Source organism: Pleuronectes platessa, chromosome 13 (assembly GCF_947347685.1).
Source record: "Pleuronectes platessa chromosome 13, fPlePla1.1, whole genome shotgun sequence".
Classification (NCBI taxonomy): Eukaryota; Metazoa; Chordata; class Actinopteri; order Pleuronectiformes; family Pleuronectidae; genus Pleuronectes; species Pleuronectes platessa.
In genome coordinates this window covers 11,488,716-11,510,345 of record NC_070638.1, presented here as the reverse complement: position 1 = coordinate 11,510,345, position 21,630 = coordinate 11,488,716, and the positions used below count along the sequence as shown (strand labels likewise).

The 21,630-nt window shown below is 42.5% G+C and overlaps 1 protein-coding gene across 3 annotated transcripts in view; it reads left to right on the top strand.

Annotated features, from left to right (window-relative positions):
• tnn (tenascin N) overlaps nt 1-21,630 on the top strand; it is a 34,059-nt gene that overhangs the window by 3,137 nt on the left and 9,292 nt on the right. For 2 of the 3 annotated variants that reach the window (XM_053438982.1, XM_053438980.1), the window contains exons 2-11: nt 2,377-2,565; nt 3,125-3,325; nt 3,509-3,883; nt 9,556-9,686; nt 9,782-9,911; nt 12,458-12,640; nt 13,199-13,288; nt 19,168-19,431; nt 20,907-21,170; nt 21,301-21,564. In XM_053438982.1, the coding sequence (XP_053294957.1) occupies nt 2,379-2,565; nt 3,125-3,325; nt 3,509-3,883; nt 9,556-9,686; nt 9,782-9,911; nt 12,458-12,640; nt 13,199-13,288; nt 19,168-19,431; nt 20,907-21,170; nt 21,301-21,564 (2,089 nt within the window). In that variant the 5' untranslated portion in view covers nt 2,377-2,378. Of the gene's footprint in view, nt 1-889; nt 986-2,376; nt 2,566-3,124; nt 3,326-3,508; nt 3,884-9,555; nt 9,687-9,781; nt 9,912-12,457; nt 12,641-13,198; nt 13,289-19,167; nt 19,432-20,906; nt 21,171-21,300; nt 21,565-21,630 lie in introns of all 3 variants that reach the window. The other variant, XM_053438981.1, reaches the window with a different exon arrangement.

Below are 21,630 nucleotides of genomic sequence, written 5' to 3'. Positions count from 1 at the left end.
ATCTATCTATTTATCATCTACCTATCCATCTATCTATCTATCTATCTATGTATCCATCCATCCATCCATCCATCCATCCATCCATCCATCCATCCATCCATTCCATACATCCGTCAATTTCCTATTTCAAATTTCCTCAACACATTCATCCATTGTCCTTCAATCAATCTCCCCAACACTTCTAATTCTGTTTGCCCCATTTTCCTCTTTATTCATTGTTTCCTCTCTCTCTCCCTCTATCACTCCATCTCCACCCTTCTCCACATGGAGACAGACTTACTAGTCAGTTGTGGCTTACATGTGGGAGGTCACAGTTCTGTCTCCTCCAACAGAAATAAGAAAAAGCGCCTGATGTCGAGCATCAAATAAAACATCGACAGGGAGCTATAAACACGCTTGTTAAGCATCTCGCAAGAGCTCAGTTCTGTTCCACACGGCTAAATCATACATCTGTAATGTGACTAACTGCTAGACTGTCACAGATTCACACACACTCTGTCCATCATCCTCGACTCAGTCTCTCTTGCTTACTTCATCCCTCTCACGCTACAGTTTTTCATCTCCAATTCCTTTACTTTCCATCCGTCTCTCTCCATCATTTTCTCATAATGTCTCTTTCATTTTGTCTCTGGTTTGCCTTCCCAAATCTTGGCCATTGATAAAACACCCACTGAAGTATATGGTTCCTGGCCACAGTAATAAAAAAAAAAGAAGCTATTTCTCTGTGATGTCATAGTTTGGATTTCATGTACAGGGACCAGTAAACCTCAGGCTTTTGACCAGCAGCAATCAAACAGCTAACATAAGCAAACAAGGTCAAGCATATCGAGTTTGGACTTTTGAGAAACAGGTTATTTTGATGACATGTCCATTTGTCTTCCTTGAAAAGGGCTGGAGCATTTCGACCAGAGCTGCTTGAGTTACCTCCTGCATAAATCATCAGAGGAAAGATTCATAAGCCAACGTTTATTTGACTGAAAACAAATTGAGTCCAGTTGAATAAGGAGATTTCCACATGAGCCTCTGAAAGAATTCAAGAGGTTGCATATTTATTTTAACAGGATATCTGTTAATCTGATAATGGGATAATCATGGTATCCGGAGGATTTGGCAGGTTTAAGGTCAACTGGTTGACATTTTAATGTTCTGGCCAATGCTCACACTGTGTCCAGTGGGATTTTAAAGAATCTGTTTCTCTCACCGGACATTCTTCTGCTTTTACATCTGTTTGACTCCTTAAAATTACAACACGACAAATAGTCTATTCAACTTTTATAGATCCTGTGTGAAGTCCAGATAAAACACGGAATCAGAGAAAGACTTCTGTGGTTACTATATGTCTAGTACTTAAGGGTTTGCATTACTGAGTTCCATATAATAATAATGTATCCTTTAAACAAATCCAGCTAATGTATTCAAACATGAATGCTACAGTATATTCCTATACAGTTTTCCAGTTGTCAGCAGGACCTCCTGCACTTTATAACTTTATAAGTCCATCCATTAGAGGTCTTGTGTTTACATGGACCACACAAGCTCGGCAAATTATTATAAGAATGAATCATTATTCACACCAGAAAGTTAAATTCAGACCAAAGTCTCAACCAGCGCAGAGTGAAGGTCGAGACAGCCGTATAACTTTGAAAGCATGTAATTAGGGTTCCTTGAGGAAGCTGCTGCGAGGTTTTAGGTTCAGATGACATCACACACAATGACATCATCACCAAAGACAGGTTTGTATGCTTTCTGAAGCCTTGAAACGCCTGAGCGAGCACTATTCATGGTTTAGTGGGGAAAAGGATCGTTGTTAAAGTGATGACTGCTCACTTTCTGTTGCCATACGGTGGCATGAACACACACACACACACACACACACACACACACACACACACACACACACACACAGATTAAATAAAAGCTAGTGTGCTGACTGTAATGTAATTCAGTAATGTAACTAATCCACACAGTATATCTGTCCTCTGTTCTCCATAAAACTCTGAATGGAAAGTACAAATGTGAGTCTCGACGCGGAGGCTGATGTCCAGTGAGCTGTGACGACAAACATCTTCAGTCCCAGATGTCTTACATACATGTACTTAATGCAAAAATATATAATATGTATAAAATGCATATACTTAAAAAACAAACAGATTGGATGAAAATTTCGTCTCAGATTCTCATGCTGCTCGGTGTGAGGTGAGTTTGATGTGCCTGTCAGTCAGAAGTGCAGGAGTTCTGTTTTGTTCTGTTGATTGAATCAGGTACAAATAAAAGGACTTTAATGAAAGCACTTACCTTTTGGGGGAAATATTCCCTGCTGCACACTGTCTATTACTGTCTGGTTTAACAATGATCTCCTCTTATCTTGTCATCCAGCCATGACCACTAGACTCCTGTGGAGGGCCGTGTGCCTGTGGGCTCTACTCAGCACCGTCTCACACTTCAGCCACGCCGACAACCCCGCAGACCCCTCAGCCGCAGAGCAGGGAGTCACCTTCAGCCATGTCTATAAAATCGACGTGCCAGGGAGCTCCAGCTGTAAACTGGAGAGCCAGGCCGAAACAGGTTATTCAAATCAAATTCCAGACTTACTCAGTAGAGGGTAAAACTGTGCCAAGACCCCATTGTCCACCTAATATGAGACCAAATTCTAATATTAAATAATAGATAAATTAGTGATAAACATTATAAAAGCACGGGAGTTAAGTTTTCTTTCAAATAAGTTTACTGAACTAGCTGCTCTGATATATTTAGTGGCAGTGCTGTCCCTTTAATACACAGTCTCTTCAATATGCCTGATCTTTTTCATTATCTGGAACCATGCATTATTCCCTAGGGAGTTGGTGAAAACATAAAAAATCACTCTATCTGGCAATGTTAAATAAAGTGAAGAGAAAGACCTGAATGCACCAAAATTAATCAAGTTCTTCCTGGACCCAAACCTCATTCTTTACCCAAGTTCCCTGGTAATCTGTCCAGTAGTTTTTGCATAATGCTGCTAACAAACAAACTAACGCTGACAACTCCCTTTGCGGAGACAGAGAGGAGGGCATTAGTGTTGTACTTGAATCTGTGATATCATGAATCCTCACAGTATCTTTGACGATCTGTCCTATTTTCTCAGGTCTGCAGACAGAGACGACTACAGACGGACAGAACGATATAATCTTCAGACACAACATCAGGCTGCAGACGCCCAAGTGCGACTGTGCGGAGTCTGAAAGTTTCAAGTCTCTGTTGTACAGAGTCAACGGACTGGAAGAAGAAGTCACCTACCTAAAGACCCAGTGTACTCAGGGCTGCTGTGGATCAGGTGGTGCTGTAGGTAAGGCGGTGACCCAGTTCGGAACAGATAGAAAGAAATCGCCTCATGCATTAAGTGTGTTTTCTAGTAGTGTGCATATGTGGAAGAAAGAATCTAATCAACAAGGTTGAAGAAGTTTGAGAACATACCATTCTGCCCTATACCTACAACCTAGCACACAGAATGACCTTTCTCTGTCTCAAGGTGTGGACACAAGCTGCAGTGGCCATGGTACCTACCAACACGACACCTGCAGCTGCCTCTGTAACCCGGGATGGGAAGGCCCCGATTGCTCAGTGTCCTCCTGCCCAGATGAGTGTAATGACAATGGCCGATGTGTGGATGGGAAGTGCGTTTGCCACCAGGGCTACACGGGTGAGGACTGCAGCCAGCCGACGTGTCCGGGCGATTGCAACGACAAGGGACACTGCGTGGATGGGAAATGTGTGTGTTTCCCGCACTTCAGTGGCGAAGACTGCAGCGTAGCCAAGTGTCCCAATGACTGCAGCGCTAATGGCCGGTGTGTGGACGGCCAGTGCATCTGTGCTGAAGGCTTTTATGGAGAGGACTGTGCATTAGGTGAGCAATTCAAATTCTAAATAATGCAAATACATACAAAATGAGTAATCGACAGATATCAGTTGGTCGCAAGTAGCAGAGAATCAACAGGTCCATGTGATATCCACAGTGTTAGAGGCTTGGTGAATACCATGGACCGCATATAAAAAAGAGGAATACCCATGTGCCTAGTTGAACTACTTTAGAGGTAATGGCTGATTTGCCAGCAAGGTACATGTGAGCACTCTATTGTGTCTCTACTGTGCAGTTTACTGACTCCAGGTTTGCATAATTTCAACGTGGGACTCAAAATTCTCATTTGACCTTTTTATACAGTGGCCTCTGTGGCTCTGCTGACATTAAGCAGTGCATATTGATTGGTTTCTTGTAGAAAACACTGATTCTATAAAAAGCTCTGGGACCATTAAGAATGAAACACTTCACGTACAGTTCACCCTCTTATTCAGTTCTTTCCCTCATTGTTTAGTTAAAACTTTTGGGACCTCGGTGAAATAGCTGCCATGGCATCTGCTAATCCCCCACCCGATGTTTAGATTACTGAATGTTTCAGGGTCCTTGGCTAACACATCATTTGAACAGCGATCAACTTATCTAATATCCAGTTCTTTTCAAACAAATGTACAAATGATAGTATCCACTTCGACTTTGCTGCCTCATAACAACAACACAGCAGCAGTTTATGAGACGCCTGCTACCAAAATACCTTGTACGTTTGCAATTTAAAAAAATGAATTTTCATAAAGTTTCTAACACGAGACGGATGCAAAGCTGCAAAAAGCTAAAATAATAAAAATGTATCCTCTACCCAGCTGCCACCCATCACCAGAGTGCTCTGGACATTTTCCTGTTGTTGTGAACACCCCTGATTTAGACTCTGACTGTGCTCTTTAAGTCGGCAGAGTGCGGAGAACGTGCCGACCCAACGTTCCACACAGTTCATGTCTGAAAAGGACTCAAGAGATTTGGTAGCATTGTAGCTCAGTCAATATTTTCGCCCCAAATAATCAAACATTGTAATAACCATTTCTGTTGAAGCTCTCTTCATAACCCCAGCCATCTTTCTTATGCTTTGCGGCTTTTGGCCCTGTTGACCTTTGTAACAGTCTGCACAATAATTATATTGAGCAGCAGTGGAATCCTTGATGTAGCTCAAACTATAATCTTACACTAAAAATAAGCTAACGATGAGAAATAAACGGTCAGCTTATTGACAAACGTGTCTCTGAGTGAACCCAAAGTTTTGGCAGTTATCATGAAGACCATATAATGACCCACTTCTGGGGAATTCAAAGCATCCCTCCAACAGTTATTTCTGATACAGCAGGTGATGGGGCCCTGTCTGTGCGCTGACCCCGTGAACACCGGCGGCTTTGGACTTCTGAAAACATATGACATCGGGTCACATAATACCACAGGGAACACCCATCAGTCTTCTGGGGCTCCGTCGCAAATTTCTGACCCCGCCGAAAAATCATCACCTTTCTTGCTGAATGCGTTTCTTGCCAAAACACGCCTGCTGTACTTCCCCGGGAGCAGAGGACAAAATTACATTTTATGGCAATTTAAGGGCAGAAGAGCAGAAAGGCGAGCAGCAGTAGCAGCTGCCTGGCCTGGAAAGTCAAATTCACACATTGAGACTGTGAAGAACCCGAGGCGTTTTGGCTGTGAGTGAATGACGGATCATTTTGCTCTGTCAACACACTCCCTCTTGGATTACAGCAGTAGCAAATAATCTCCTGCGTATAACAATGTCTGTCTGTACTGGTCTAGGACAGTTCTTCTTCTACACTCAACCCAGCGTACACCGAGGGCACACAACCCAAAGTCGCACATTATTAAAGTTTGCGTCATGCCAATCAACCAAAAGAAAGTCGACAGCAAACTTCAGGTGCTGGGCGAAAGTATTAGAAACTTGAAATGGGCATAAATGGTTTAGACTTCTTGGGTAGCAGGTCAGCTCTGTCGAGGCCCTAGATGGCGATTCCGTTTCTTCAAGCTGTGCTTTACTCTGCAGAGGCACAGAGAGGGAATAATTACAGACAGATTCGCAGCTTCATGTGTAGGTGCTGCTGAACGGAGTCCAACAGCAACAGTGGCAGCAGTCGACGGAGGAAAAGTCAGGGTGGATGGGAAAGTGGGAGGCGAGAAAAAAAAAAGCCAATATGTTGATATGAGGTGTTAGTAATAGTGGAAGAAAGCAGTGGGAGAAGAGGAGAACCACAGAAGCACTGGTTCAGACATTCTTTGTTTCATGTGGCTTTTTGCCATTTCGACACCTGGATGATGGATGTCAGTTTGCTCCCTGGGGGATGACGGCAACATGACTCCCAAAGTGTGACTATAGATATACCGTACACCTAGTATAGGGCAGTGTGGTTCCAATGCAGTTCATAGGTAAGATAAGATGAGATAAGATCAACTTTAATGATCCCAGGCCAGGTAAATTAGCTTCTTACAGCAGCAGAGGGTCGAAATAAGGTCGACAAGAGAACATGTAAAAATGTATCCAATAGAATAAAATAGGCAATAAAATTAAATATAACACAAATATTTACATTCTAGGCACTTTTCACAACAGATAAAGAAGACAAAGAAGCGTACTTGAGGAAAGTGCAGTTATGGTATACAGTATGAATGTAAGTATAAAAATGTTATGTGTATATGTTAACCAAGCTTCAATATTACTATTTATGTTCTTCAATCAAAGGCAAAACCCAAGGCTTGGGTGCTAAAATAAAGAAAAGGTGAATCTTCTTCATCCTTCAGATTATGGTGAAAAAGAGGATCATTTAGCACCCACATCTGAAAATCTGGATATTATGAATGTGGTAAATTCTTTAAAGCTACATCAACAAAACGCGGGAGCTTTGGGTTTAACGTTCTTATCGCACTTCCTGTCTGTTTCTGAAAGATGTGTACTTTCATCTATGGATACATTTAAAGAGATTGTGTTCATCATAATGTACTCTTTGATTTTTGTTCTTGACTCAGAACCGTATTTGGACATTTTTTCCGAAGTTTCACATTTGAAAATATTTCAGACATGATGGGAGTTTCATGTAATCTAATAGAATTCAGAGGAACTAACAAATAAATGTAGTTTGAGTTCCCACTTCATAGATCCTAAAACACTGGCTATGTTTATGGACACCAAAATTCTGACTAATCACTTAATTCAGAATAGGACAAGATTTTGACTATTGTGAGTTGCTATTAGAATATTCCATTCATTTTGCAGTTGATTTGTTACAGAGCGTAGTCTGCTTACCCTTTCATCATGTGTACACACCATAATGTCTGGCCTTATTGCGACAGTTTTAAAACACTAATCTGAAATAGTTTAACGTACAATGATACCATGTACCATTTTGTTTTTTTTATCTAACTTTGCATAAACTCCTTTTTCATTTTCCATCTTGTTTTTACCGAGGTTCAAGCAGAGCCGTATGTTGATTTCGCAAAATGCTGCAAAAAGTTGTATAGGATCTCATAATGTGATTAAGGTCAGAATAGTCAATGTTTTAATTAAAGAAGTAAAGAAAATCCTGGGTAAATGGCGGCGTCTTATTCAGAATAGTGTCTTCATCAGGTTTATATCAGAATATTGATGTACATGTCACCATCGAGTCACTGATACTTCCTTATTCCTGCAGTGTTTTTCAGTCAAGAACTCAAAAAATATTGTTTCAGTCACATTTTCCGTCTTCAAACTGTGTTTCACTCCACTTCAATCAAGGGAGACACAAATCATCACCTTTTCCGTTCTTCGTATGTTAATTTATTCACCGCAGCTGTTCCCGGAATATAACTTGAGGGTAAAGGCTGTCGATAGTTGCACCTCAAGTAGCACCAGGGGGCTATTAACTGATATGGAAAACAACTGCTACATTTGAGGGAAAACACCCAGCTTCCTGTCTTTGCCGTGTGGAGCAGTGTGTGAAGCTGATGTGAATTCCATCCCTACCGAAGTGGTACCTGACTCCTTCACCACCCGTTTCACATTTTCGCCGCTTGAAACATGCTGACATTTCTGTGTATGGTTTAATTCTCAGAATCTAACATCATGTACCATTTATTTCAATCTACCGCGCCCACAGATTGGTCTCGTTTCGGGAAAGCCTTCACTCCCCAACAGTGCTGACTTGCTGCCTTCGGGCTTTTGGCTGCTTTTTTGTTATCGTACTCCCATTTAGTTATATACCTTCTTGCCCCCTCACCGTATTTTTTTTCCATCAACACCACTGAAGCGATCTGGCCTTGTTTAACCGCTGAAAAAAATATTTCCTTTAAACTATTTCCATCTCAGGTTTGAAACCTTGATGTTCGCAAAGTTCATTACGTTTTGCCTGAGTGGTTCTTTCTAAATGTTGTAAGAGGAACAGGCAGGTGGAAGAGAAGGAGAGATCACTTCCAAGAGGCCATTGAGTTCTGTTTTAACACTTTAAAGACTGACGGATGGCACTCAGTAGAGCACACACCACCAATCCGGCCCTGCAGTTGCTTTAAATTCAATCAAGCTGCTGATTTCACACATCAGACCTGCCGGTTGGATGATGAAAAGTTCTATCCTATGAAATCTTGTGAATTACTCTGTCTGCCAAAGAAATTCGGTGACACCTGTTGCTGGAGGAGACAGCAAATTGCGGTTTATTACGTCAAGTCACAGAATTCGGAGACGTTTCAATAAAGAAGTGAGGCCCTAATTGGTATTTTTCCATCATTCTGTGAGCAGCCGAGACTTGTTTTCATGCGACACCCGGCATGAGCCTGTGAGCTGCAGGGCGCAGTGAGAGGACTCGGTTACATCTGTGAGAAGTTGGAGGTGAGCAGCTTGTCGCCTACAGCTCCTCATCTTACGGTTTCTCTGCTCCCTGCAATATGACAACCCAAAGATGAAATATCAAAACATTTGGGAAAATCATTGCAGTCTTGTTTTTGAGGCACATTTGTGATGAAAAAGTAGGAAAACGACAACACATTGTGTTTTCTCTGACCACTTCAGAAAAAAATCGACCACCGCCCAGGCCGATGCGTCAGTCTGCTTATGAAACCACTTAAATCTATTTTTATTTTAATCTGCAGCAAACTGTACACAGTCTTAAATATCAGTCCCCTAAAAATGTCAGATTTTTTAATCAAGATCCATTATTTATTTGAGAAATCCATAAAAAAATCTTGCAATGTTATAAAAATAAAAAATCTCAATCGAATTCTCACCAAATTTTAATTGGTTCTTCCCACCACATCAACTTTCGTGGTAATCCATCCAGTGGTATTAATGCAATCCTGCTGACAATCAAACAAACCAGTAAACAAACCAGTCACACTGGTGATATCACATCCTCCTTGGAAGAGGAAATCAATCCTAAATCCTGAATGGTGCCCAGAAGCAAAGTCATACATTTACAAGTAAGCCTCATTCACCTCAAACTAATGAGCGTAATCCAAGAAATACCAAAAATGTCTTGTGTGATGTAACTGTTCCGTCTTTGACAGAAAATTGAGTGTTCTTGTAGGATCAGGCAGCTCAAGCCACAAGCTGAGAAAATTGGCTTTCAAAGCCTTTAAGTAATGCAAAGACTGACGGATACAACTAAAGTAAAATGTTCTGCCAACTCCATTAAACATGATCTCTTTCTCTTTACCCACCGCTCTCTGTCTGTCTCCCTCAGTGTTGGGACCTCAGGGTCTGCGGTTGGTGCAGGTGACGGACGTCTCTCTCCTGGTCGAGTGGGAGTCAGTTCGTGGGGCAGAATATTACATTTTGACATATCATCCCAAAGGGGATGGAGCCATGGAGCAGGTACTTTCTCTTATCACTCCGTATATGTCAGATAAAGGATGGAGCATGGAGACACATTTAAAAAGAAAAAATTGTTTCGACCCTCTTTATCCCAGGTGCGGATTCCCAACACAGAGAACTCCTACCTCATCACAGGCCTGACTCCTGGGGTCACTTACATTGTCCAGGTGTACGCAGTCATCAAAGAAATCCACAGTGACGCAGACAAGATCGTGGCTACAACAGGTGAGAGATCAGATCTGGAAAAAAACACAATTAACATCATTAACCATGTGTTTCTTTTGATTAGATCAGCATTTTCCAAAATGAGTTTCATTGCCAATGAGGTGGAATTAGGCCGGGTGTAGTTTCTCTAGAAACGTAGCAGGGAGCCTAGGTATTGCCTGCAGGTCTGGGACATTTAGAGTTAGGTTTTACAGCTGGGGTCAATGTGAGCATATGCATGATGAGCCGTGAAACTTAAATGTTATGCAGAAGGAGGGGTTGCAGCTTAAAGCACTTGATTATAGGGAAGAGGCCAAGGCGGGGGTCCAGTTCTACAAGACTGAACAGTATGCATGGCACCCTCAGCTTAAGGCAAAATAAGGCAACAATTTAACCTTTAAAGAGCAGCTTCAAAACAATTATGGCATTGTTACCTCACCCCAAAGGAATTCGTTGAGCGGGTACGAGGCCCAGCAAATTCAAGAGTAATGAATAGAAATCCTTGAAAATTTGTATTTATTTAAAATATTCATCAAGGAAATTTTAAATATCAAGAAAATAAATGTTGTTTTTGTTCAGGGCCCACAGAGTCCAGCAGAATGAATCGGCACATGTGGCTGCAGAGGGCGCTGTTGCTCAGTTCGAAGTTACATGGAGTTGCTTTAATGTTTTGGGCCTTCTGTTGAAATGTGACTGACGAACTTGTCATCACTGAATTATGAGCGGCGAGTGGGGGTGCATTGATGCACTCATTTAAACAGAGATGGAAACTGCATAGCTCTGCTGCACTTAATGATTCTCATCGGACAACTTCATTCACACGTGTTTGCTAGTTGTCCAGCTGGTGTCACATGGATATTTTAGAACGGTTGATGAAGCCAAAGTCAAACACCGGCAGCAACAAAGCCTCCACAGCCGCAGGCAGGAAGGCAGATCATGGACACATCAGCAGTTTTTCAGCAGCAAAGTCTTTGTAAAAGCTTGGCTATCGAGGCAGAGTTTAGCAGTAACACACCAGCTCACTGCAGCTTCACCCAAGGCCCCAAACTCAGCATTCAGATGTGACTCCTGAGGACACGGTTGTTTGAGGACACGGGCGTCCTTCTCTCTCATAAAGCAGACTGTTGCTGAAAAGGAACGAAATGCTCTGTTCCATTACTTCTTAACAATGTTTTACAGCTGTGTTCCAGCTCAATCTGGTCATCAGGGGCTGCAACCGGGACCCTTCACACGGGTTCTTTCATCACACGTCCTTCAATTACCGTCCTTACGGTCTCGTTTCCTAACATAGAACATCCTAAACTACTTTATTACACATGCCAAACGAATCAGAAACAGACACTATAGAATTGAGTATAATCAGTTACACCTGATTACACCATAAACTGCAGAAATGTTGGCTCTGATTACAGAGCACACCAAAGAGCACATGGATTACACACCATTTTGTAACCATGTGAGGTGACAAGTCGCCACAAACACTGACTTTGCATATTTGGACATAAACTCACATATGAACGTTGCAATTACTTTTGTAAAATGTGTTTTGTTGCGTGTAGTTAAATAAAGAAATATCTCTTGTTGTTCAATTGTTTTTCTAAAGGAGCAACGTACAAGCTGGAGCTTTTCATTACCAAGTGATTCATTAGGAGTTTTCTGTAAAAGTTTGTCAACCAATACATTTTAAAGTAATTACAGGGAAATGGGTCCACAGATGTGTTCTATGGTAATTGTACATCACAGATGTGGTCCGGCACAGATGTGACGTTGGTAGGCATGAGACAGACAGCCGGACAGAGCGAGACACCGAGTTTGACTCTAATGTGTGGTGAGCCTGGTTAGCCATGGAAAACCTTACTGAGTCGGGCATTCCTGTACGGGCATGAGAAAACACGCCATCATCTGGCTCTTGGTTGTGTGAGTATCAGCCAGCATGAGGCAGTGATTTCACTGAGCTCATAGTTTTCAACTTCAAACGATGATCGACTTCAAAAGAGGGTTTAAGTGAATGTTCTCTTTTCCCTTTAGGAAAACACAGTAACTGACATTTTCTGTCTTAAAAACTGAACCTTTTTCATTTGGTACCATTTGTTTTCTTTTGATCGTTCATATGATTCCGTCTTTTTTCACCATGCTCAAATCCTGATGGCCCTGAACCCCTTATCATGTAGGATCGGCAAGTACACAGTGCTTACATGACTGAGAGCCAAGTTCCACTACTGTGTATGTTTACAATGAAAACATGAACTTCTCCTGTCATTCTAGTGTTGTAGTAGAATGATGTAATTTTACCCAAGAGATGACTTTCATTTTTACAGCAGGACAAAATAAAAATACTTTGACATGTTGGTTTTTCTGGGACAATAAATTGCCAAAAGGCAAAATTCCTGTTCTGCTGCTGCTCTTGGAAGGTCACATTAACGGGTGGTCGGGATTCATCGTCTTGCTCAAGGGCACGTGGGAGCTGAACAGACGCTTGTGATTACGTTAATGCAGGTTTAGCAGTTTGAGGCTCACGTCTGTCCACCCAGATCCAACTTGTTGTCCACCGCTTGTATCCTTCACAGATGTCTCGGCCATCGATGATATTCAGGTTCTTGGCCAGACAGAAGCGTCTATCCAGGTGGACTGGAAGAACCCACCAGCCGAAGTGGATCACTTCAGGCTCACACACACTGACCCGGAGGGACAGGAGGAGGAGCTGAATGTACAGAGCAGCCAGGAGGCGCGCACCAGACACACTATAGTTGGTAGGTCTAGTCACCGGGCAAACACAGTTTATACTGAAGACATACTCCGTCTGTTATAATGACACATGTGGTTTGCTCTCTTGATATGTAATTACAAAATACATGTATGAATTGCCAATATGTCATACTTGCTGAACATTATAAAACTAAAATGGCGTTCAGTATACTCCATATTCCTTCGCCAAGGCCCAACTGTAACCTATGAAACCACATTTAGATTTAGTAGATACAGATTATTATTTTTGACCACACATTCATAAATATCAGTTCACTAAACGTACACATTTATTTGCAAAAAGCCACCTCTCCACAAAATGTAATTTGTCAAAACCCTAACCCTGTTTTTCCGCATAATCCTGCTAACAAACTAACAAACGCAATCATAAACATAACTTCCATGGCGGAGGTAGAAAAGAAAAAAAATGTTTCTTTCTTCTCCTTTTAATAATTTTGTTACCCCTCAAATTTCCCTTAAATTTGGCAACCACTTGTGTCAATCATAATTTTTTTTACATCTTATCCAGTTTCCTAAAGTTTGATGAAGGTGTCTTTGTGCAGGTCTGTATCCAGGAACCGAGTACCTGATCTCAGTGCAGGCCATCAAGGGAACAACTGAGGGGAAAACGTCTTCTGTCTCCGGGACCACAGGTCAGTGACAACGCATCAACACTCGAGAGTTATTGAAGATAATGTGGCTCCTCAGTTATTATCAGAAACAGACTGCCGCTCCTGCCGTGCCGACATTACACCATGAGTACATTCGTGCCTCAACTGGCAGCGTTTCAACGTAGAGGACACTTAAAATGAACACTTGAAGTGATGGATCAGCCACTTATGAACTTGTCCATATTCCACTTAGTTGTGCAGCATCAGAGGCAGCTCTTATAGTTCTTTTCTAGGCACCTATAATTCACCAGTGGTCAGAAGCTAATAGGAAAAACACCTAATCTGTCACACACAGAGTGCTGCTGCGGGTATTACCTTCCACACACGCAGCCAATGACAACAGCATAATAAATGCAGCCAGCGAGAGACACAATTATGGGTTGATAATGGATGGCTGGAATTCACAGTCTAATACTCTGGCCTGTTGCCAATGGCTGTGGTGAGCACGGCCACCGGGGGGAAACGTGATATGAGCGGTGTAACGACTACAAGATGCTCCCCGACGGCTGAGGTGAGATGGTTCCTGATTTCCAAAGTGCGTCTGGCAATATCGGATTTCTGTGTTTTGCGTTCTGGACGGATTTTTAAGACGTGAGGAGGAATTAATTTTACAGTCTCTCTTTGACAGTTGGTGTTGACTTGACTTGGAGCTTTTGTTTCAGTGACTGACACACGGTCCCAACACACACATACACAGAGAGAACTTCAGTTGCTCCCATTATTCTGCTCATTTGTGCTTTGTTTTTTGCTGCTTTTCTCCAATCGTGCGCTTTCCTTTCTTTTTTCCTCTTCTCCCTCCTTTTTAGCGGTTCACAAGCAGTCTCAAGGTTGATGGCTCTTCATCTTTAAAGCCCCGAGGCAGACAATTTAATGGTTTTTAGTTTTAGTCATCAGTGTTTGCCGGGTGTTTTCGAGACTCACCTCTCTTCTTTCTGAAGCCCGTCAGGTGCTCGAGGGGCCCTGTCGCTGCTAATCTCCTCTCCCTCTGAGTGTGCCACCTAATTGCAGGTGCTTGTGAATGTGCTAATCTACCCCAGACAGACGGTCGGCTCGTCTCCACGCTGCAGTGCTTCATTTTTAAGGTGAAGCAGGCAAAAAGGCCTGGAGCTGTTTGAGGAGGATAGCCCTCAGCTGGGCTTGCCAGTGAGCATGTGTTGGTTTCATGCAGACAGACCGGGCGCAATGGAGAGTGGAGGAGTCACCCTCTCTCTCACCCACTATCTCTCTGAAACATGCCGTTAGCATTGGGCCGGCGAGGTTCTAATACGTGAGAGATAAGAAGAACTGTTACGCAGGAAATATGGGAAAATACAGGGAAGATGACGCCGATTGTTGTGGTCAGAGCAGTTGTTCCCCGAGTGGGGGCTAGCACTCCCCAGGGAGGAATACAGAGCCTCTGTAGGGGGGCTGTGGATGACCAGGGATAATAAGTGAGTCAGTATAAGTTCAATGATAGAAAAAATAAACAGAATGCTACAACCATGCTGATCTCAAATTCTCTCAAATTTATCTTGGATCCTTTTTTATTTGTTGTTCCACTGTCATTGTCGGTAATTGATTAAAAAAACTAAACTGTGGGGTTAGGAGAGGGGGAACCTTTTCGGGTAAAAAATAGGAATCAGTGTAAATTAGGAATGATGGCACCAATCAGGGACAAAATATAATGAGAAATCAAGATATGTATAATGCATTACTGTGCAGCTACTGGTCGATGAAAGGGAGCTTTGTCCTCCAGGGCTACAGCTGACTCCTTTTATTATAGATGCCCTGCGCTTTCCCTACATCCCCTCTTCACTCTCTTCCATTCTTTCCCTTTTTTATTTCGATTTCAGCTCCTTTCACACTTCACTGTCAGTATTACAAGTTCACAGTAATATCGATATATATTTTTAATGATACTACTGTTGTTCACACTGTGTCATGACCCTTCAATATTGATCTAAATTCCACCGTGTATATGACTCTTTAACTATCTTTTCAAAGAATGACAAATAAACACAAGTTTAATTAATTTATGTCATCTGTGCAAGAAGGCAGCTCCGATGTTTTGAAATTTGAATGGTGCTGCCGGATATAATCTGTTTTGCAGCTTGTGACTGAATTTAATATTTATGGCCGATTTCCTCGTGTTTATTCAGTGTTGCTTCATAGATCATCTTCTGTCTGTGGTGGTCCCATGTCTGTATGTCAATATGAAAATGATTAAATGACAGGAGACAGCCACGAAAACACCAGAATCAAAGGAAGTCTCTGTTCGGAGCAGAGGTTTCACAGTGGCTGACCTGCCAAAAGATTATATGGGGTTTAAACTCAACACGCTACGGCTGCTTCTGCCACTTCAAATTCAATTAAGACACCACCGAGGCCCGTAAAACCAGGAGCAGATGGGCTGGACTCGGGCAGAGGCAGGGAATGTGGCGACCCGATGTTATCTGGACACATTTTAGCACCTGATGTGGTCCAGTGGGAGCTCCGTGTCCGCACAGGCTCGGGCATAAGACGTTTTCTGAGCCAGCTCCACTTAATAGATGCTGGAAAGAATTTTGAAACTTGAAATGGCACTCACTTTGTCGGTTGCAATAAGTTATTCATTAAGGCACATTAATAAGGAATGGCTTTGATTATTGACGATTTGACGATGTTCCAAAGGAGCTATTCATATCATGTTTGTTTTCCTCTAGATGTTGGCAAATAAAGTAAAGGAATCATTTCTGTCTCAAAGAATAACGAGCTGCTTACAGTTCACATCGGATACACAGGAAAAAAGCCTGAAGCCGGGGGACTCCTGCTCGAAACATAAGTTACAAGTGACAGCTTCTAAAAGACATGGCACCTTATTGACACATATTTTCCCTCGGTTCCATCCTGAGACACACATGGACGTATGGCTGCGGCTGCACAGCGAGGCCGTGAAGCTGCGAGGCTGTAAACGATGAGAGATGGCCTGTTACTCTGCGCTTTGTGGTCGATGCCTCTGCCGAACATGCCACCCATAATGGATAAGCTGTTTTCCAAATGGCTGAAGCCGCGGCTCGCGTTGTGTAGCCCGGTAGCTGCTGTCGCTCTGCAGCTAGTGGGGTAGAACGTCTGGGGTAACTCCATCCATCATAGACTGAAACTTCAGAGCAAATGCGGGCTCCCTCAGAAAGGAGCAGGGCTCGGGAAAAAAAAAGAATCAAATAACATATAGAGACTGTCAGGCAGCAGAGTTATATCGCCTGTAAGAGCCAAAGGAACAGTGCTCCTTTGTTCAGAGGGCGACAACGTAACAGCAGAGAGGGAGAAGGAGGCCTGTGCTCTGCAGGAGAACAAGGCAAAGTTAAATTCAAGCTTTAGTCAGATGGTTTCAAATCAAATACATGAGATTACGTTGAAATGAGAAATCACTTACACTGAATATCACAAACAAAACTAGACGAAAAAGAAAAAGTAAAAGATGAAACTACACGGAGTTCCACTTCTGTAAACTCTGTAGTAATTTTTTTTTAAATAAAATAACTCTTAGAGGAGCGCATAATTTCGCCTAGTCCCAACAGTGCCCTTAAATCAATCAATAAACTCTGTCCACCATATTTTGTGTATTGCTGACAACTAACATACAAGTAAACAAATGCAGATGAAAACATAATCTCTTTCGAAGAAGTCACAATATTTCTAGTTTATGGCAATACTGAATTAAGGGCTGTTCTCCAGAGAAACTGAAAAATGTCACTGAAAGCTACACAAAGAGACCCACAACAAACAGCTTCAAAATTACTAGACAACCAAAAAGAGATGCTGAACAACCACAATTACAATCTGTTGCACTGTCTGTGCCTCGGAGCCCATATATTAAAATGCAGCTTTGGAAGTGCTTGTTGTAATGACAACACATTTACAATCAGCATGTCACACAACAGAAACTAACTGCTGGTGATTTGTCTTGATGTCCTGTTGAGACACTGCACAATTTCTGCAACAGAGAGAAACTGGAACAAACATTCAAACACTCCAGTAAATGTGTTTGTTTGTTTTCACATGAATGAAGGACCAAGTGAGCATTCTGGCTCCATACTTGACATCGCTCGCTTCAGGTACTTGTTTTTCATCATGATCGCCTTTCTCATTTCATGTTCAGCCGAGGAAACGCTGAAAAATGCATCAGTGATAAATTCTTTCAGTGGTTCAGCTCGAGACAGACGGCGGAGCTGTGCGGCCGCGAGGACAGAAAAGTGACAGCAGGAGAAAAAGAGAGGGAAGAGACAAAGTTGGGGAGAACTGAAGTATATTGTGGAAACCACAAAGGCACAATCGCCCTGAACTGCATCTCATTCCCCAACTCTTTCCCCTCTATTTCTATATTATCCCTATCAAATAAAGGCCTGAAAAAAGGTGCAGCATCAGTCAGTTTCCCTGACGAATCAGCACTGACACAAGACTGACCTCGGCTGAGCCGCCGCCACAGAGGGAATCGTCCGAAATGATGATTGCTTTTACATCTCCCTTCACTTCCTCTCTGTCTGTCTCTTTTATTTCTTCCTCCCTCTCTCTTCACGTTCACTGAGATTCCTTCCCATCCACACGCATCATGCGTACCAACTTGTACCTTCCACATGTCTCCTGGGACTTTGAAGCACTGACTCTACGAACCCCACCACTGGCTTGTGATGTTTCTTTGAAGAGCTCTTTCTCTGGATTAGTACAAATTCTGCTTTGCTGAACGTTTGTAAAAAAAGTAAACTCGGGATAACAAGCTGCCGTGAAGTTATACCTGGGAAAAGGTTTGCGTGCTACATACGTTTTGACTAAAAATAAAAACAGCAGTGACGAGTGCCCTATAATTCCTTCTTGCTGAAGACTTACACTTACTCTCAAGCTGCCTTGGCTGATTCTTACTCTACTGCTTCCTCCACTGACATCAGCTCAATGCATTTGTGGTAAAGACAAACCCACAGAGGGTGATTTACACCATTGTCATGTTAACCCTGAGCCGCAAGCAGTTCAAACGAAATACAACCCTGATTTTGTTGAGACTGTCCTCCCTGAAAAAACAATACTTTCAGGAAGGGACCCAAAATTACACACCAAAGTAATTTGCTCAAATACATACAAGTTTTTCCGCAATCCTTGTAGCTACGAGTGTTACTCTCTAAGCATAGCACTACTAAACATAATAGTGTGGAAATATATCTAAATATATCTTCATTTTGTCTCCTACTAATAAAACAACAATCAATTCATTTCATTGTAGAATTACCATCATCTTAACATATCCATGGCAGAACTATTTGTATTACTACAGGTTTTTTGTTTTCTGCTCTCTCCATTGGATTGTTTCATGGTTTGTTTGTCTGTAAGCATAATGTGGGGCCACTTCAGGCAGTGATGCTGCACTTCTCGCCTTTAAAAAATAAATACAAATGGATATGAGCCTACAGTGGCCCACTTGTAAAATAGTAAATGTGCCCAAAGAAATCCGAAAACCAAACATTATGGGCAAACATGCAGTGTACTAGGAAAGTTGTAATCGGGATGGGAACCAAGTGGCCCATGTGGTAAATAGTGAATACGGCCTAAACAGCATAAAACAAATTTGGGCCACCTTTGGCACCTTTTGTTGACATTAAGTCTTGCTAAGGCTTAGTTGTTGCCCATATCTTACCATCATTCCACTCTTCTGGGCCGGATGAACTCTATGCAGATCCAGATCAAGGGACTATTACTTTCTTTAACATTGTTATGGGACCTGATATGTGTGAAATTTGGTGGAGTTGCTCTTTTGTAGCCTGTACGTGATGGACGAATCATCTTCACAACCCTTTCATTCGTCTGGTTGTTTCGTGTTCTTTCTCATCTCTGTTTTGTTTTTTTATCTCCTCCAGACATCGATGATCCGGCCAACCTCGTCACCACCCAGGTAACAGAGGATACTGCAACGGTTTCCTGGGATCGAGTCCAGGCAGAAATCGGGGGCTACATGCTGAGCTACACCTCCGCTGAGGGCTCCAGCCCGGAGATCCCCGTAGGCCGTGACAGCACCTCGTACAGGCTGGTTGGCTTGAGGCCGGGAGTTGTCCACACAGTCTACATCTGGGCCTTCAGGGGAGACAAAGTCAGCAGGAAGAGTTCGACTGAGGCTGAAACAGGTGAACTCTGAACAGAACCCGGGTTCATGACAAGAGCGATTGATCTGAGTCTTTTATGCAGCTAAATGCTGGAAAGTCTGTTCAAACGCTCCCCTTGATAACGAAAGGTAAACTACTAAAGCATCTTCTTTTTGAAGATGAGGGCAAACATTCTCACTTTCGTCTGCACAACGATCTGTGACAATCAGATAACTCAGTTCCCAGGCAATGTCGGTTGTTTTCTTTAATCCTTTCAGCCTGAGAACAGAGGGAGTTTGAGATTTAAAAGTTTCTTTAAAGCTCCGTTGTGCAAGTTGCTCTCTTTCCTTTTTGAGCAATGCACCAATAATTTCCCTTACATTTTTTGAGTGTTTTCTGTACAATTTTCTTCTCTTTTTTTTTTTGAATTTGCAAGAGGTGAAAAACATCATTGACATTTTACACTTCACACACTCACCCCTCGTTACCCAACTGCCAAGGGGGAGGCGCTCACTAAAGAAGGCTGTATGTGTAATTAGGTTGGACACCTCATTTAAAGGCAGCTTTAGTTTAGCCCGGGGCAGGATGTCCACACGAAATCTAAGACAAGGCAATCTCCACAAAGCCAGCTTTTCTGTTTCTCCTATGTTGTGCTATCTCTTAATCTGCCTGTTGTGAAGGTTAACAGCTGTTGCTGTCTGCTTGAATTTATGTTTGGGAGGAAATGCTGCAGGAGAACAGGTTTGAGTAGTGACTGGCATTTACCTAAAACTTTACAGACTTTTACAAACTTAACGGTAAAGGAAGAGATATCACTCACATTGGCACCTTTTAAATACCAACAGGACTTAATGTCAGTGTTTTTTTATATGGCCCAAAATAATTATCCATAGAACCTAAAGAATTTCACTATTGGGTTTTGTAGTGTTGCTCTTTTCATATTTTTATAAACAATTCCTAATCTTTTTTTCCATCCATATTCTTATTTTCTTCTCTGGTTCTTTCTGATGAGCAAAGCAGACACTTTGGTTGCAATAACCTCCCTCATACATCAAACAACAGGAGGCAACTATCTGAAGTGGCCTGGAAGTCAATCTTGCAGACTGATCTTGAAACTGTTGTTTGCAGATGTTTTTAACACAGCTCATAATAGAATCAAAGTACCTCTGCATAAAAGCTTAAATACATTAGCATAGTGATATGATGTCAAACTCGAATGAGGAACAGAATATTTGATTTATAGTATATTTTTGGATTAAAATATTTAATACTTAAACAATGGATTTCAATTAAAATATATTTTTTTATAAATAAACCCCAAATTTTGCACAATGGGTAAAGTCCAAAGAATAAAAACAATCAAACCTCTGCTCTCAGTTTCATCCAAGTTTGACATCTTCTCCAGACTTTCTAACGCCTGACTGCAGGTTATGTGTACCAGGTAACTTCACACTGCTGGTTTGCCTCAGTCTTGTGTAGTTTCTGGATAACTTTACTAACCATGTCTTCCCACGCAGAGCTGGATGCCCCTACTAACGTCTTGGCCCGGGATGAGACAGAGTCCAGTTTCAGGGTGTCCTGGGATCACACTCAGGCAGAAGTCGATGGCTACGTCCTCACCTACAGCTCCTCTGAGGGCTCAAGCGTAGAAATCCCAATTGGATCTGCCAGGAACTCTCACATGCTGACTGGTCTGAGGCCCGGCGTCCTCTACACCGTCTACATCTGGGCGGTCAAGTCGGGCAAAGTCAGCAGGAAGATCTCAACACAGGCTGTGACAGGTCTCAGATCTACAACTTGTTATCCAAATCCAAAACATTTAGTTACTCGCCTGTCAAATGGCAGATTTGAGGGAACCCTCTTTTTCTGACCAGTAGCGTATTAATATCCTCCACTAACCTCTTCCTCCAGAACTCGACGCTCCCGCTAACCTCTTAGCCCGAGATGAGACCGAGTCCAGCTTCAGCGTGTCCTGGGATGCGGTCCAGGCAGAGATCGATGGCTACGTTCTAACCTACAGCTCCTCTGAAGGATCTAGTGGGGAGATCCCAGTCGGGCCTGGCAGAACCTCTCACAGTCTGACTGGCATGAGGCCGGGAGTTATCTACACTGTGTACGTCTGGGCTGTCAAGGGGAACAAAGCCAGCAGGAAGACCTCCACCCAATCGGAGACAGGTGTCAAACATATATATATATTTGTTGAACAGAAATGACCTGATCTATGAACCCCAAAAGAAAAAA